Raw genomic sequence first — 13,729 nt, 5'->3', positions numbered from 1 at the left:
TTTTCTACCCATATGAAAAGCCTTGAGCTGTTGCAATCAGAGCTATAAGTACACAATACAATAACTTGTCTTTTAAAAGGAATAAATACTATGGCCAATGTCTTCCACCATTGCCAGTAACAATTCAGAATTTTATGAACAAGATCTCTCACCATATCCCCATGTATTATAAAGCTAGAGGCATGTTATCAAATCCTCGTTTGTTAATCAAAAAGACTGTTTCTTTCCTTGACATAAACCTCGATCAACCTCTTTCATACTTGGGCATAGCAAAGAATAAATTCATATAGAGTAGAGGTAGGTGAACCTTTTCAGCTGAAACTTTTTTTCAGTGAGGAATGCAGATTTGACAACACCCAAGCTATTTTGCTAATTCAAGCTGATTTTGCTGAATTGTTTGTTGTTAAAAAAATTCAGAAAAAAATTGAAATTTTGTTTTGAGATATTTTAAAAATGAAACATTTCAAGTTTTGGTTTGAAATGATTTCAAAATTTCCTTTAGTTTTTTTAAAGGTTTAAAATGGTTAGGATGAAAACAAAACATTTTGATTTTGTCTGAAGAAAATGTTTTCTTCAACCCCAAATGATTTCTTCCCTTTTCAATTGACCAAAAATTCTAGAAAATTTTTGTTTTCAGTTCTAACCTCAAATAAAACTTTCCCCTGAATTTTCAAAATTGCCAAGGAACTACAAAATCTGTCATTTGCCCGACTCACATGTAGTTTCTCCTGCAGGGAAAGGAGCTACTGTGCTTTTACATATTCTCCTTCTAGTAACAAGATGGAAACAAACAAGAGAAATATCCCAAAAGTTAAAACAAGATTAAAGAACAAAATCAAATCTCTAACTCAGAAGTCACAGAGCAGAGAATTAAAACCAAAATCTCAAGATTTAGACTAAAAATCAACTTAAAATATTATTTTCTACTACTAGAAGGCGATGCTGGGAAAAGCCATAATCGTTTTTGCCTGCAAAACAGCCTTACTCTGACAGATGAGATGTCTCTATCCCAAACTAGGCGAGCCCTGGAAACAGACTAATTCCCCCCCCTGCCAGAGGCTCTACCTGCCGAAATTAACAAGGGATGGAAAATGTAATTTACCAGGAAGTAGAACACCTTTCAGCGGACTCCCCAAACAGCCACCGAGCAGAACAAAAACATCATTTTAATAACTTCAGGGATTGACTCCATTGTACACGGCACAGGTTAAGTGCGACCTGGCCAGGAAGGTTAGGACCAAGTTATATTGATGATAATGGAGGGCCACAAGAGCTTGTAACGACTGAAACTTGAAACAAATATTGAAACGCAGTAGTGAACAATACAATGAATAGCAGGGCGGGAGATACAAATCCCATGGCCCACCCCATGTCTAAACAAGACTATGTCCTAAATGAAAAGGAGGACTTGTGGCACCTTAGAGACTAAGAAATTTATTTGAGCATAAGTTTTTGTGAGGAATGCATCTGATGAAGTGAGCTGTAGCCCACGAAAGCTCATGCTCAAATAAATTGGTGAGTCTCTAAGGTGTCACAAGTCCTCCTTTTCTTTTTGCGAATACAGACTAACAGGGCTGCTACTCTGAAATAGGTCCTAAATGAACAACGGTCCTGAAAAGACAGAATTTGCTGCCAGCCGAGGAAGGGCCGAACGGGCTGGCCAATGGATAACGGGGCCAGCTGGAAGGTACTAGCCAGTTCTCACACAAAAAGACACCCTGCTCTAGAAGCTTGCGAAGCACCGGCCCTGTGGGTGCCTGCTACCCGCGAGCCACGGGGGAAAGCGCGCTCTCTGCAAGCCCCCTAAGGGCGGCAGGGACGGGCTCCGCCCCCCCCGCTGCAGCTGGGCCGCTGTCTCTTTAAGGGGCGGGGCCATGGCGGCCCGCGGAAGTCCGCGGGCTTGGAACGTGGTGTCGCCTGCTCGCTTCGCCCCGCGTGCCGCGGCGCGGAGACGGGAGCAGATCGGCGCGGCCCGGGGGCTCTGCCGCGCCCACCAGCCCCCGCGTGCTTTGGCTCCGCGGCGGGGAAGCGCCGCTGTTCGTCCCCCAGCTTTGCCCCTCCGCTCCGCTCCGCTCCGCTCCCCGGCGGGACGCTGGGTCCGAATGAACCGGACGCGGGGGCGGCCGGGAAACCAGCGAGACAGGGAAGGTGAAGGGGCGAGCGGGTTGGCTGTGAAGGGGATGCAGAGGCTCGCGTCCAGCAGAGCCTGGCCGTGGCCCTCTGCCGCTGCTGCCGGGCCGGGCCTGGAGGAGGTTGCGCTCTGACGGAAGAACAGAGACTGTTGACCTGATTGTCGCGGGGGGGCGGGGGGAGAACTCTACTCACCCATGGGGGGGAGCAAGTCAGCCCAAACCCCAGCCTTTGGTCTCCTAACAGCAGATGCTGGTGCTGACAGGTACAGACTCGCGGATGTGTTTTTTTTTCTTTTTGCACTTTGGTGTAACAAACAAAACCAAGCCTTGTAAATCCAGTTTTTGAGCATCACCTCAGGTGCTTTTTTTTTTTCTCTCTCCCGTTTTTCACCAACACGGAAGCAAAACAAAAAATGACAAATGTTTGATTTGGCTGCTGCTGTTCTCCATTTGGGCTGAACTGTCCGCCAATAGATACACAACTTTCTCTGTCATTTTTGACCTCCAGGATTATGTTTGCCTGGGGCTGCGCTGCTAGGATTTACCTTTTCAGTTTAAGGCCCCTCAATGTAAGGAAAAACCTGGTTTGGATAAGATGGGGTAATAAATTTGGCAACTCCCCATCTAGTGATAAACACAGCTTGATCAAAACTCAAGCCTTGGCTAAGATCACCTTAGTGTGCTGGGGGATCACGAAGGTGTCTGTTGTGAGATGCCAGGAAGTATCAAACCAATGTGCATCCGTATTTCCTGAACCTGCCAAAAATAAACAACCTTCAGCTGGATTCTTCTGGCATCTTGGCTTTGCCCTTCGCCTGGGACTCCGGGCTTGTGTTCTCTTGTTGAAGTTTGGCCCTTTGCTTCTGCTTTATCCCTTGACCTACCTGTCTTCAGGTTTTTCAGCCCTCTGGCTCCATCTTCTGCTCAAGGCCACGGAGTCCTCGGGTCCCACTTATATCAAGCTGGGCCAGTGGGCGTGCACCAGGAGAGATCTCTTCTCTGAAGAGTTCTGTATTAAGTTTTCCAAGCTTCATGTCAAGGTGACCCCTCATCCCTGGGGTTGCACCAAACACTTCCTCAGGAGAGCATTTGGGGAAGACTGGAAGAGAGTCCTCAAGTTTAAAAGCAAGGAACCCATTGGCTCGGGTTGTGTTGCCCAGGTATATAAAGCTTATGCTGATGCCACTACTATTGAGGACCCCCAGTTCGAGGAACGAGTGAAGAACTCTGAAACAGAATCTGCTTTTGAAGCCTGGGAGGTGTCTGGTCTTAAGGGCCTCTTCAGGTGGCCCTGGAGATGGAAGGCTGGAGAGATTTTGGAAGACGGCAGTGCAGACCAGTCACTTCAGGAAGAACGTTGCAATGAAGGTATTAATAGAAATGCTGCCTCTGAGAAGCAGATGTCTGGATCTCAGCTAACTACAAACACATCATCTGTCGACGGTTTAGATGAGATGGACCATCTTATTCCTGTAGCCATTAAAGTAAGTAATATAGATTGTTGGCGGATGACTGGAATTGGAGATTGCTGAGTGAATCTGATGGAGAGTTTAGTTCTCATGAAAAATTAATAGATGTGGCGAGGACTAAATGCAGTGCAGGAGGGGTGCTGCTTAACCTTTCTGCCCCTGCAGTTTTTTTCCCAGTATTCTTCATTTGGAGCCTGTGGTACTGCTTGTCACAAAATGCTACTAATGATCCTCAAACCTGATCCTCAACAGCCCTTGCTGTTGCATGTCTGGGACTCTCCAAAATACAGACACTCCAGTCATGCCCTGTTGACTGCCATGTGGGCACTAGACATGACCATTAAGGCCCCATTTATTTTAAAACTGTGTACTGAGCTAGACTTCACTTTTGGTCTTAAGTAAATTCTCCAGCTCTTCTCTGCTTCTTTTTAACCATAAAATAAATACTCTGTTCAGGCCCCCCACCCCCACCCCTGAATACCAATAGATAGTATGCTGCAGATGAAGGGAGGATGGGGAAAGCTGTTGTAAATTAGTTTTGGTGACATTGTAGGCTCTAAACTGAATAAATGTGAGTAGTTTAAAAAGTATTATAAAGACTTCCTTGAGTCACATTTTGAAGCATGGATCCCTGGGAAATGTGCATTGTTGACAGAGCTATCAGCAGCCCCTTTTTAGTCGAAAGGGTATTTCCATTACAGCCTGGCTTGTGACTATTCAGGAGCTTACTTACTTAGCTTACTAAACTGAATGGACTGGCTTCCCTACAGTGTCGGCATCATGCCCATGGGAGATGATCTGCCTACTGTTGTTTCTCGCGCAGGTCCTGCATCCTGGACTAGTCCACCAGGTCCAGATAGATCTGCTTCTGATGAAGATGGGGAGCAAGATCATTGGGCTTTTCCCAGGGCTCAAGTGGCTAAGTCTGACTGAAATAGTGGAGGAGTTTGAGAAGCTCATGACTCAACAGGTGGGCATAATTCCACACTCTGCATATACTGAAGCACGGTTGCTTCCTCCCTTTGTCATACATCCACCTACCCATTATTACCAGAAATTAAGAAGAGAATCTGGCATCTTGTGCAGCATCACTGCATTCTGGTGCACAGTAGTGACATCAGTAATTACACCAGGGATGTCTTCAGCCCCAGGGTGTTTAGTACCTCCTTGGTCAGGCAGCCAGGCCTTTTGCCTAGGGTACAAACTGTGAGAAGAGTCAGGACAGGATCGGTATCTGAGAAGCCTGCCCTCGTTTCCTTTCATTTCTCTTTTAGGGAGATAATAATACTCACAGGATAGTCATCATTTCCAAATTATGGCGGGGCGGTCACCCTTCTGCTTCCTCAAACAGCCACTGAGAGCTAAGAAATATATTTTGGGGGTATGAAGGAGTGTGACTTAGAGAGGAAGCATGGTCTTGTGCTTAAGGCACTGGAATGGAACTCCGGAATCCTGATTTGGTTCTGGACTCCGCTGCAGACTGCCTGGGTGACCTTGGGCAAGACGTTTCTAATTTCTTCCTGCCTGAGTTCTCTGTCTGTAACATGAGGATAACACTTCCTTTCTCCTGCCCTTTGGCAGGTCTAGTTAGATTGTACACTCTTTCTGGGGCAAGGAATGTCACTTATGTGTATGTACAGCACCTAACGCAATGGGTCCCCATCTTGGTTGTGACCCTGCACGACTGTAATACAGATCATAAATAGGAATATTTGTCACTTTTTTCTATCTAACTGAAGTAGTTCTAAGATGCCTACTCCTGGGGTGCCTCATTTTGTAATATTTCCACTAGGAAAGCTTTGCTAAGAAACACCATCTCTTTTTTTTTTTTTTCCCCCATTGAGGTTCTTGCTTTTTAACCAGTTTTCTGGTGGAGTTGGCTGAGCACCGTTGGGATTGAATGTGAGGCAGTGCGGTGGTAGCTCAGGCAGGACCCTCCAGGCTTCCTGTCCTCCTAGTTCTGCACCCCTGTACCACTCAGTCTACCCTTTCTCTTCATCCCTCTAGCTTGACCTACGCTATGAAGCCAGAAACCTGGAGTGCTTCCAGAAAAATTTCCTGGATGTGGATTTTGTTAAGTTCCCAACTCCACTTCACCCCTTTGTAACGAGAAATATCCTGGTGGAAACATTTGAGGTAAGAGCTACAGCGGCCATGAGAAGAATGGGGGTGCTAGAGGTTTACACTCAATGGTTGATCTTAACCTCAACACAAAGCCCTTTCCTAGAGGTGGCCTAGGGAGGGAAAGATGAGTGGTAGGAGAGTGCGTCTCTTTGCTATTGGCTAAAATGTGTCTGGGTCCTTCCTTCACTCTTTCCTTTCTCGCTCTTCTTTTCAAGGTCACTTTCCCTGAAATAAGGGTGAGAAATGTAGTCTCAACTCTGTGTAGGAAAGGGCACAAGACCCTGTGTAGGAAAGGGCACAAGACCCTGGGTGCTAAAAGGAAACCAGAACTGTTCTCTAGCAATCTTGTGTTTCTGTTTGTGTTTTCTGCCCGTAAAACACTCCAGTTCTCCTTTTCTGTGTTACGGTTGGGTGAATAGTTCAAGAATCTAACCTGATCTGGTCCAATAAAGGGATATAGTTGGGTTTGTTGTTTCATCTTCATTGTGGGCCAGCTTTGAATCCGCTCCCAAAGCTGTTCTTTCAGCTCCACTCTGTGTGTCAATTCTACCTATATATTTTCTTTAGTATCTCTTACCCCCAAAATCCCTCATAGCCTGTTTCACACCCACTTAGCCAATCACCTCCCAGTCCCAAACCTTTGCTTCTCTGGCTTAATCAGCCACAGCAAATTCAGCCTGTATTAACCTAGCCCCCTTTGCGGCATCTTCATTGTCCTGCCAAGGACAGGAGAGACCATGACCCTGGAATGCGGGTGGTGAGGGAGTAAGACATAGGGATCTATAAGATCTGTCTGACTCCCATTCTGTCTTTGTTTAAGGAGAGTCAGCCCATATCCCAGTATCTGCACATGGACATTTCCTCGGAGCTCAAGAAGAGACTAGCCAAGATGGGCATAGACATGCTCCTAAAGATGGTAAGAGTCTGGGCTGTGGTGTTAGAGTTGAACTGAAGAGGAGGATGCCTTCCCGTTGTTAAAATAATTCAATTAGCCTAATACCTCTGTGTGTGTGTGTGTGCACACACACACGCAGGTGTATTGCTTTGGGAAGCCATAGAACTGCATTTAATTTAATATTAAACACATAGCTTTGGAGACGTAAAGCACAATGTAAGTTTTAAGTATCATCTCGGCAGAGGCTACAGGACTTATAAAAGCCCTAGGGAAACAAGCTAACCTTCTAATTCCATTTGTCAAAGCATCTGCTGCTACCAATTTACAGGTAGGTGAAATATAATACTGAGCATGGAACAAAGAAAATAAATCTGGCCAGCTCTTGTGAGCAATGCAACTTACCCTCATTTTTCTGTTGAGTTGAAGGTGGTTAGCCCAGCGCGGGCTTTGCAACCTGTAACTATTCAGTTACTCAGTCATGGCCAGAGTGAATGCTGGATTCTGAATGGGTACTGGCAATGAGAAGCCAGAGTTCTGTCCAGTTATGGCTTATTTTCAGACACTAATGCTGTTCCTGGTCTGTGATTCCCCAGAACTATCTTGGACTCATAGCAAATCTTCATTTTCGCTACATGCAGCTTTGCCGATGCACCCTGATTTTTGCCTACAGCATCTCCTGCTGTTTCAGCATTGGGCCACTGCTGAGCAGAAGCTACTAACTGTATCCGTGTGTATTGGTTTTGTGATGTGGCAAAGAGATCATGGGGGGACAGGACTGAAACCACCCCACTAATGCCATTTACCATCTACTCAGGTTTTGGATGCAGGTCTCACACCGTGGAAGATTTTACTCCAGTTACCTTTGTCCTTTTTATTATAAATATCACCCCCTCCAGGTGTTCGTTGATAATTTTGTCCACGCTGACCTGCACCCTGGGAACATCTTGGTCCAGGGCACCGCGCATTTCAGCGCTGGCCACAAGAATCAGACCGCCATTGTGGACATGTGTGACACGCTGATCGTGGAAGTGCAGCTGTCCCCCTGCCCGCTCCGTCTGATGCTGCTGGATGCAGGGATTGTGGCAGAGCTGCAGGGAGCTGACCTTCAGAACTTCAAGGCAGTCTTCACAGCTGTGGTACAGGGACAGGTGAGGCCTGCTCCAGATGGGTGCTGACGGCTCTGGATTTGGGGGAAGGGAGACATCTGGAATTCTTCAGTCATTTCAGTTGTCAGCAGTACATTATACAACCGTTCCCCAAGCGAGTGCCAGAACAGGTACAACCCACACATCAGCACTTCCACAACCCTCTTGCTGCATTTCATTCTTGAGCTGGAGGGTCCACCTCACTGCAAGAGGATGTAGTTTTATCTTCACACCCATTCAGTCTTTGGCCTCTTGTCTGAGACTGCCAGCATGCAGTAAATAGTTGTCTGTCAGGAACTGTTCTGAGACCAGACTCATCTCACACAGCCACTGAAGTGAAACTACTTCCAGTCACTAGAAACACAAGCTGGCTTTGAACTAGCTCGGCCTACAGATTAATGGCTTTTACACAAGGTCCTGTCACTATTTCCATGGGCCAGCCAGCCCCCAGGGTATGTGTAGTAGGCTGCATCCCTGAGCTAGCATCTCCCAGCTGGCCCTCTAAATTAGTTCCACCCACACTGGCTTGGAAGCCTCTCATATAAACAAAACTTGAAAAACCCTTCACACCAAAATGTCCCTTTCTCGCCAGGCATCTCTGCTGGGGTGGGGATTCCCAGTGTTCCCTCCATTTTTGGAGGCAGAGGGTTTTGTTTCAGTCACCCTGACATAGGAGCAGTTCGCTATCAGTGCTCTTCTTACCACTGTCTCCCCTATTATGAGGGAAGAGGCATATTATATGCAGCCCTCCTTCCCAGAACTTGTCCTGATTGGCTGAGAGAGCAGGGAGTTCTGCGCTGCCCAACACTAGAAGGCTTCTAGTCTCTGGCCCTAAAAGGAACAGGGGCTTTAGGTCTTCCCACATACTGACTGTCCCCCCAGAACCACTTCCCCTCTCTCTGTCAGTCTCTGTCTGCTCTCAAACTCCTGAGGAGGGTAGGCTGGCCCCTGAGAGCGCCCCCTCTGGTCAAAAAGAAATTTAATTACTATAGGTGCCACTGGAAGCCTGAGAGTGAGGGTACTGTGCGCAGCTGCATTACAGATCTGGTGGTGTTACCATGGTCTGGGATTCTTATAGACACATCTCTTCCTACTTGTTTCACAGGGGGAGAGAGTGGCAGAATTGATCCTTCATCACGCCAGGGCTAACCAGTGCAAGGACATAGAGAGATTCAAAGTTGAAATGGCAGAGCTAGTGACCAAGGCCAGGACGAACACTGTAGCACTGGGAAAGGTGAGCAGACTAAATATGGTACCCAGCCCAGGACACTATCTCTTATTGAGTACACCCGGGCTTTTAAATGGGCCCAGATTGAAAGACCAGATGCTTACACATCAGCCATCTCTCTTGTCAATGTTACCAATTCTTTACGATTCTTTATTCTCACAGCTGGAGAAAAACTCCATCAAGGCCCCTAACTCTTTTATTTCCTTCTAACTCAAAATAGTTTGACTGTTTTTAATCCAAGGAGTTGTAGCCTGTATCCTTCTGGCTAAATCCTGCTGGGACTCCCTTTGAAACCAATAGTAGTGCTCCACCAGTGAGGCTGCAGAGCAAAGCAGGGACCGATTGTTGTGTCTCCTCAACCCTCTTACCTCCTTCCTGGGCTGGAGGGTTGAGAGAGCCATAGATATTGGTGGAGTCTCAGCTGATGCCCTCTGAATATTTACCAACATCCTGATGGATAAGGCTGTCAATGGAGCATAGCAAATATTGTTGTCTGAGCAATATCTCTAATAATAAAATCTGACACTTAATATTCTTCGACTTTACACGGATCATACAATATGCCAATAGCTTACTCTGGTAAATCCCTCCCGTTCCTGCTGGTAGTAGTGTTCATGGTCTCCTGTTCAGCAGAGTTAACTTTTTCTTTGTATCTTTACGTCCCAGCTTCAAGTGGCGAATCTGCTCTCCAGTGTCTTTAAGTTACTGATGACGCACAAGGTGAGGTTCTCGGTGTTCATTTCATTCTCTTTAAAAGTTGTGCCAGGCTTTGCCATCTGAAAGATGGGCAGGGGGGAACCATTGGGATTGCATAGGTGAGGGAGAGTGTCTGAAATGTGCGGGGGGATCGTGCATGCCGTATTGCCTGCGATGCTTGGAAACGAGTGCCTTAAAGTCTTTGAGGCCAGTGAGGGTTTTTCCATCTATTTCAAGGGGCTTTGGATCTGGCCCTCAAGAACCTGCATTTCAGAACTGACGTCAGACCTTAAAAGGACAGTGTTGGTGTCTCCATTTATTTTTTCCTTACTGTTACAAGTAAAATTAAAGCAATTTGCTTTTTTCCCTGCATGCATTGCTTATTTATTGTAGGGTTGCGTAGGTGCACTGGGCTCTACACGCTGGTTGGTGAGGGGGTTACTCAGGAGGTACTGGTGCTTACTTTAAAGCGGAAAAAAATCACTTGTTTAATTGAATTCAGCTGAGCTATGACAATGCTTCTGTGAACTAGGGAGCATGCTCCATGGGGCTCCCTCCATGACAGTGTGGAGAGAGGGTGCACATTGCCCCTTTTCATGCGTGTGTACTTGCCAGGTCCATGGAAGCTCCTACAGCCGAGTTGGCACTGGGTAGCACTCCTAACTCCTGCTCCTCCATAGAGGGAAAAATCCTCTCCTATATGGAAGTGCAAAGTACTGTCTACTGGGCTGACTTAGGACGTCTCCTTTTGACATGATCAGCTTCCCCTCCTCAGTTCTGCTGAATTGCAGCGAGGCTGATTTGAAACTGAAGGGAAATGAGTGAGCTCCTGTGTCGCAGTCCAGCTGCCTACGCACATAGACGCCCTCCCAGCCCACACCCACCGCAGGCTGGCACCTCAGCGAAAGGGGCTTGGAAAGCACAAAGGCACCCAAGTCCATTATAACCTTTGCACTTGTGCTTTCAGGTGAAGCTGGAGAGTAACTTTGCCTCAGTTGTCTTTGCCATCATGGTTTTGGAAGGGCTTGCCCGTTCGCTGGACCCCGAACTGGACATCTTGGAGGCAGCTAAACCACTTCTCATCAGAACCGCCGCTTCTCTCCTAGAGTAGCAGCAGCCACGGACATTTGTCTTGCATTGCTGGGCTCTTTGGCAAGGACTGTCTGTGCTCCTTGGCAGCCGATGGGGAAACAGCCTGAAGCTGAGGACAGGCCCTCACCTCTGAGAAGCAGTGGGCTATTCCCCATTAAACTGGGTATCAGCCATCACCACCCAGGCAGCATCCAGGTGCCAAAGACCTTTCCAGCTGACTTCATGGTCTCCCATCCTGCCTATGAGAGAATGCTGTTCTACGACAATAAAGCCCTTTAATTTGTATCCAAGTTTGAGTAACAAATATTGACGTTGAGCTATGGCTTGGTGAGACTTGTTAGGAATCAGGCCTCCTTATTGATTAGTCCTACTTTGCTGAAAGGCTGAAACTGCAATGAGAAGGTGTCATACAAGTGGATAGATAGAAAAGCCTTGGAAATGCAATTGTAAACATCAGACATTTTGCAGCTTGAAATGGTGGGTTCTGACTCCCTTCGAGAGAACTTCACTTTCAGCCTTATGGGCCTTTTAGAATTTTACACGTTCATACGATCTGGTATTCTTTATTAGTTGGGTTTGACAGGATGTTGGGTAGTCCTTCAGCCTGACTCAAGTGACACTGTCAAGTCATCTAGGTTCCCAAGATTGCTATAATCTAATGGGGGGAAGTAGTCTGGGTTTGAAACATCTTTTAAAAATGTTTAGATCTCACCGCTGTGATCAGGAGTTTAAAATTAAAAAAACAAAACAAAAAAAACACATCTCTCTTGTGGAACAAAACCATGTGTGAGTTCCCCCTGTAGGCTAGCTCCTAAAAGCTATAGTTGGATTGGGCTTTAAAGAGCCAGATCCATTTTAGTGTCATTTCAATCCCAGGGGAGGGCATCAGTCATAGTCAAATAGGGAGGGGAGGGGAGGGGGGAATATTATTTTCAGGCTTTGAAGAAATAGAAGCTATACATATTTTTTAAATAGTTGCTAAGCATCTCTTACTCTGGGGAGCTGGCGATCTCCATGTATTCTGTTGCTGGAAGAAGATTGCATCCTATTTAGTGTAGGGTTTGACACTGTGTACAAGCTCAGCATGGTTTTCCTCCAGCACCAGCAAATTAAAGATGGATCTTAGCGTGCAAGGAGCAGAAATGTTTGCTGAAGTCTGAGGAGCAGGGGCTCAAGCCTGCCATTAACTTCAGTGGATGCAGGATCAGACCGTGCTGGTTAGTGTGAATAGCAGTGACATGAGAGTGCAGAGAAGACTGCTGTTAAGACTATTTGAACAGGCAATGGAGACCTGGTTCCACCTTCCTATATTGACAGCATTCATTTGTCTTTAAACACTACCCTTCCTAATGGCATTGGAATATTACCCATAAGCCTTTCCACAGATTAAATGTTACAAAATGGATTTTGTTTTTGTTACTATTTTCTTGAAAGAGGAAGCACTCTGGGGAAGGATGTAATTTAAAACGCACCATTTATCAACCTCCTCTTGGCTGACACATTTTTGAGTCGTTGCTAGTGTAAGTACCTTTATAGGAAACATGATTTTACAAAAACACTGTTGCTTATGAACGTCTGAGTAAAATAACTTCTGAATATCCACCTGTGAGAAGCTGCTGATTTTTATAAGATCTAACTTGCTGAACAACTGCAACTAAGGACAAGATCAGACAGCTTGTTATAAATATAGTTTGAGAGGCCCGTGAGTCCATTTTTATATTGAAATGTTTGGGGTTTTTTTTCTTCTTCATTCTTTCCCCCTATACATCAAAGTTGTTAAAGTAACTAACTACATTAACTAAGTCATCATTATACTAGGAGTGAATAATCTGATTATTTTGAAGGAACAACAATATTCACTACATTGTTACTTTTCTGAGCCATCTGGCATGAGTGGTGATGCCTTGGTACTCAGTGTGACCACAGAGGCCTGGTGCCACCTACACAAGTGATTCAAAAGTTCTGGCTATTAAAATCTGAAAAAAATCAAACATACTTTTCACTGTACTATGTTATCAATATCATTTCTATTTGTACTGCCCTGAGATCCCAGTCAGGAGCAGGGTTCCTCTGTGTTCTTAAATCATTTTAGACAAAATGGACTAGTCGGTTTTTTCACTCTCAGGTTCTCATGTGCTAGCCTAATGCTGTAGAAATTTGGGTTATAAACAATAAAGGAGATTATTTGTTTTAAAGAAAAAGTTGGTTCCATAATTAAAATGCAATCACGGAAACATTTGTTAGTCATGGTTTGAGAAAGCTGTTCTACAAAACTCAAGTGAGGTATGTTGAGGTTAAAAACACCATGACTACAAGGCACTTTAGACTCAGACTCAAAGGTCAGAAGGGACCATCATGGTCATCTAGTCTGAGCTGCTTTTTCCGAGGTAAACGAGGCAAGGTCAGCCCAAAGCAGGTGTATAGTGCTGTGATTGCTTAGTTTGCCTTGTGGTAAAACTAAGATGCCTGGTCTTCACTGTGGTTTTACCTTGACAGAGCTCATGCTAGGTACCAGGTGTGTAAAAAAACAAAAACAAAAAAGCACCTTTTTAGCAGTCACGACAAGGCCCTTAGTTTGCTTAGAAAGACGCTGGATCCATGACCTAGCTCTGTGTAACTGGCATTCACTGAAAGATCTGAGGGCATGACCTTCAAGCCTTATCTATGGGAATATGTTCTAATGCTTGAAGAGCAGAAAGTGCAAGTGGTCAGCTACTCTGCATTAAAAAAAGTTATAAAAAGATCAGTGTCTATAAACAGCTGGTTCTGTGAAGATGTGAATCGATATAATCCCTCATCGCTGTGTGTTTTGCATTGTACAATCAATGTTGTTCCAAGCAATTTGTTAGTTTCACAAAGTGCACAGAATGTAATGTAGTAGTAGTTTTATCTATTTAATTAAATCTTGGTTCTGTTGTATTATCATTTGAAACACAATATCTCAAGTG

At 45.5% G+C, this 13,729-nt stretch overlaps 1 protein-coding gene across 1 annotated transcript; it reads left to right on the top strand.

The window, feature by feature from the left end:
• The first annotated feature begins 1,874 nt into the window (after positions 1 to 1,874).
• On the top strand, positions 1,875 to 12,982 carry ADCK2 (aarF domain containing kinase 2). Its single transcript, XM_048830693.2, has 8 exons — positions 1,875 to 3,616; positions 4,425 to 4,571; positions 5,609 to 5,737; positions 6,546 to 6,641; positions 7,517 to 7,768; positions 8,871 to 8,999; positions 9,660 to 9,713; positions 10,657 to 12,982. Exons 1-8 carry the CDS (start codon positions 2,645 to 2,647, stop codon positions 10,798 to 10,800), a joined length of 1,923 nt encoding a protein of 640 aa, XP_048686650.1. The 5' UTR covers positions 1,875 to 2,644; the 3' UTR covers positions 10,801 to 12,982.
• The last annotated feature ends 747 nt before the right edge of the window (positions 12,983 to 13,729 follow it).

Source organism: Caretta caretta, chromosome 1 (assembly GCF_965140235.1).
Source record: "Caretta caretta isolate rCarCar2 chromosome 1, rCarCar1.hap1, whole genome shotgun sequence".
Lineage (NCBI taxonomy): Eukaryota > Metazoa > Chordata > Testudines > Cheloniidae > Caretta > Caretta caretta.
The sequence above is the reverse complement of the archived record's forward strand: the minus strand, read 5'-3'. Positions and strand labels throughout refer to the sequence as shown.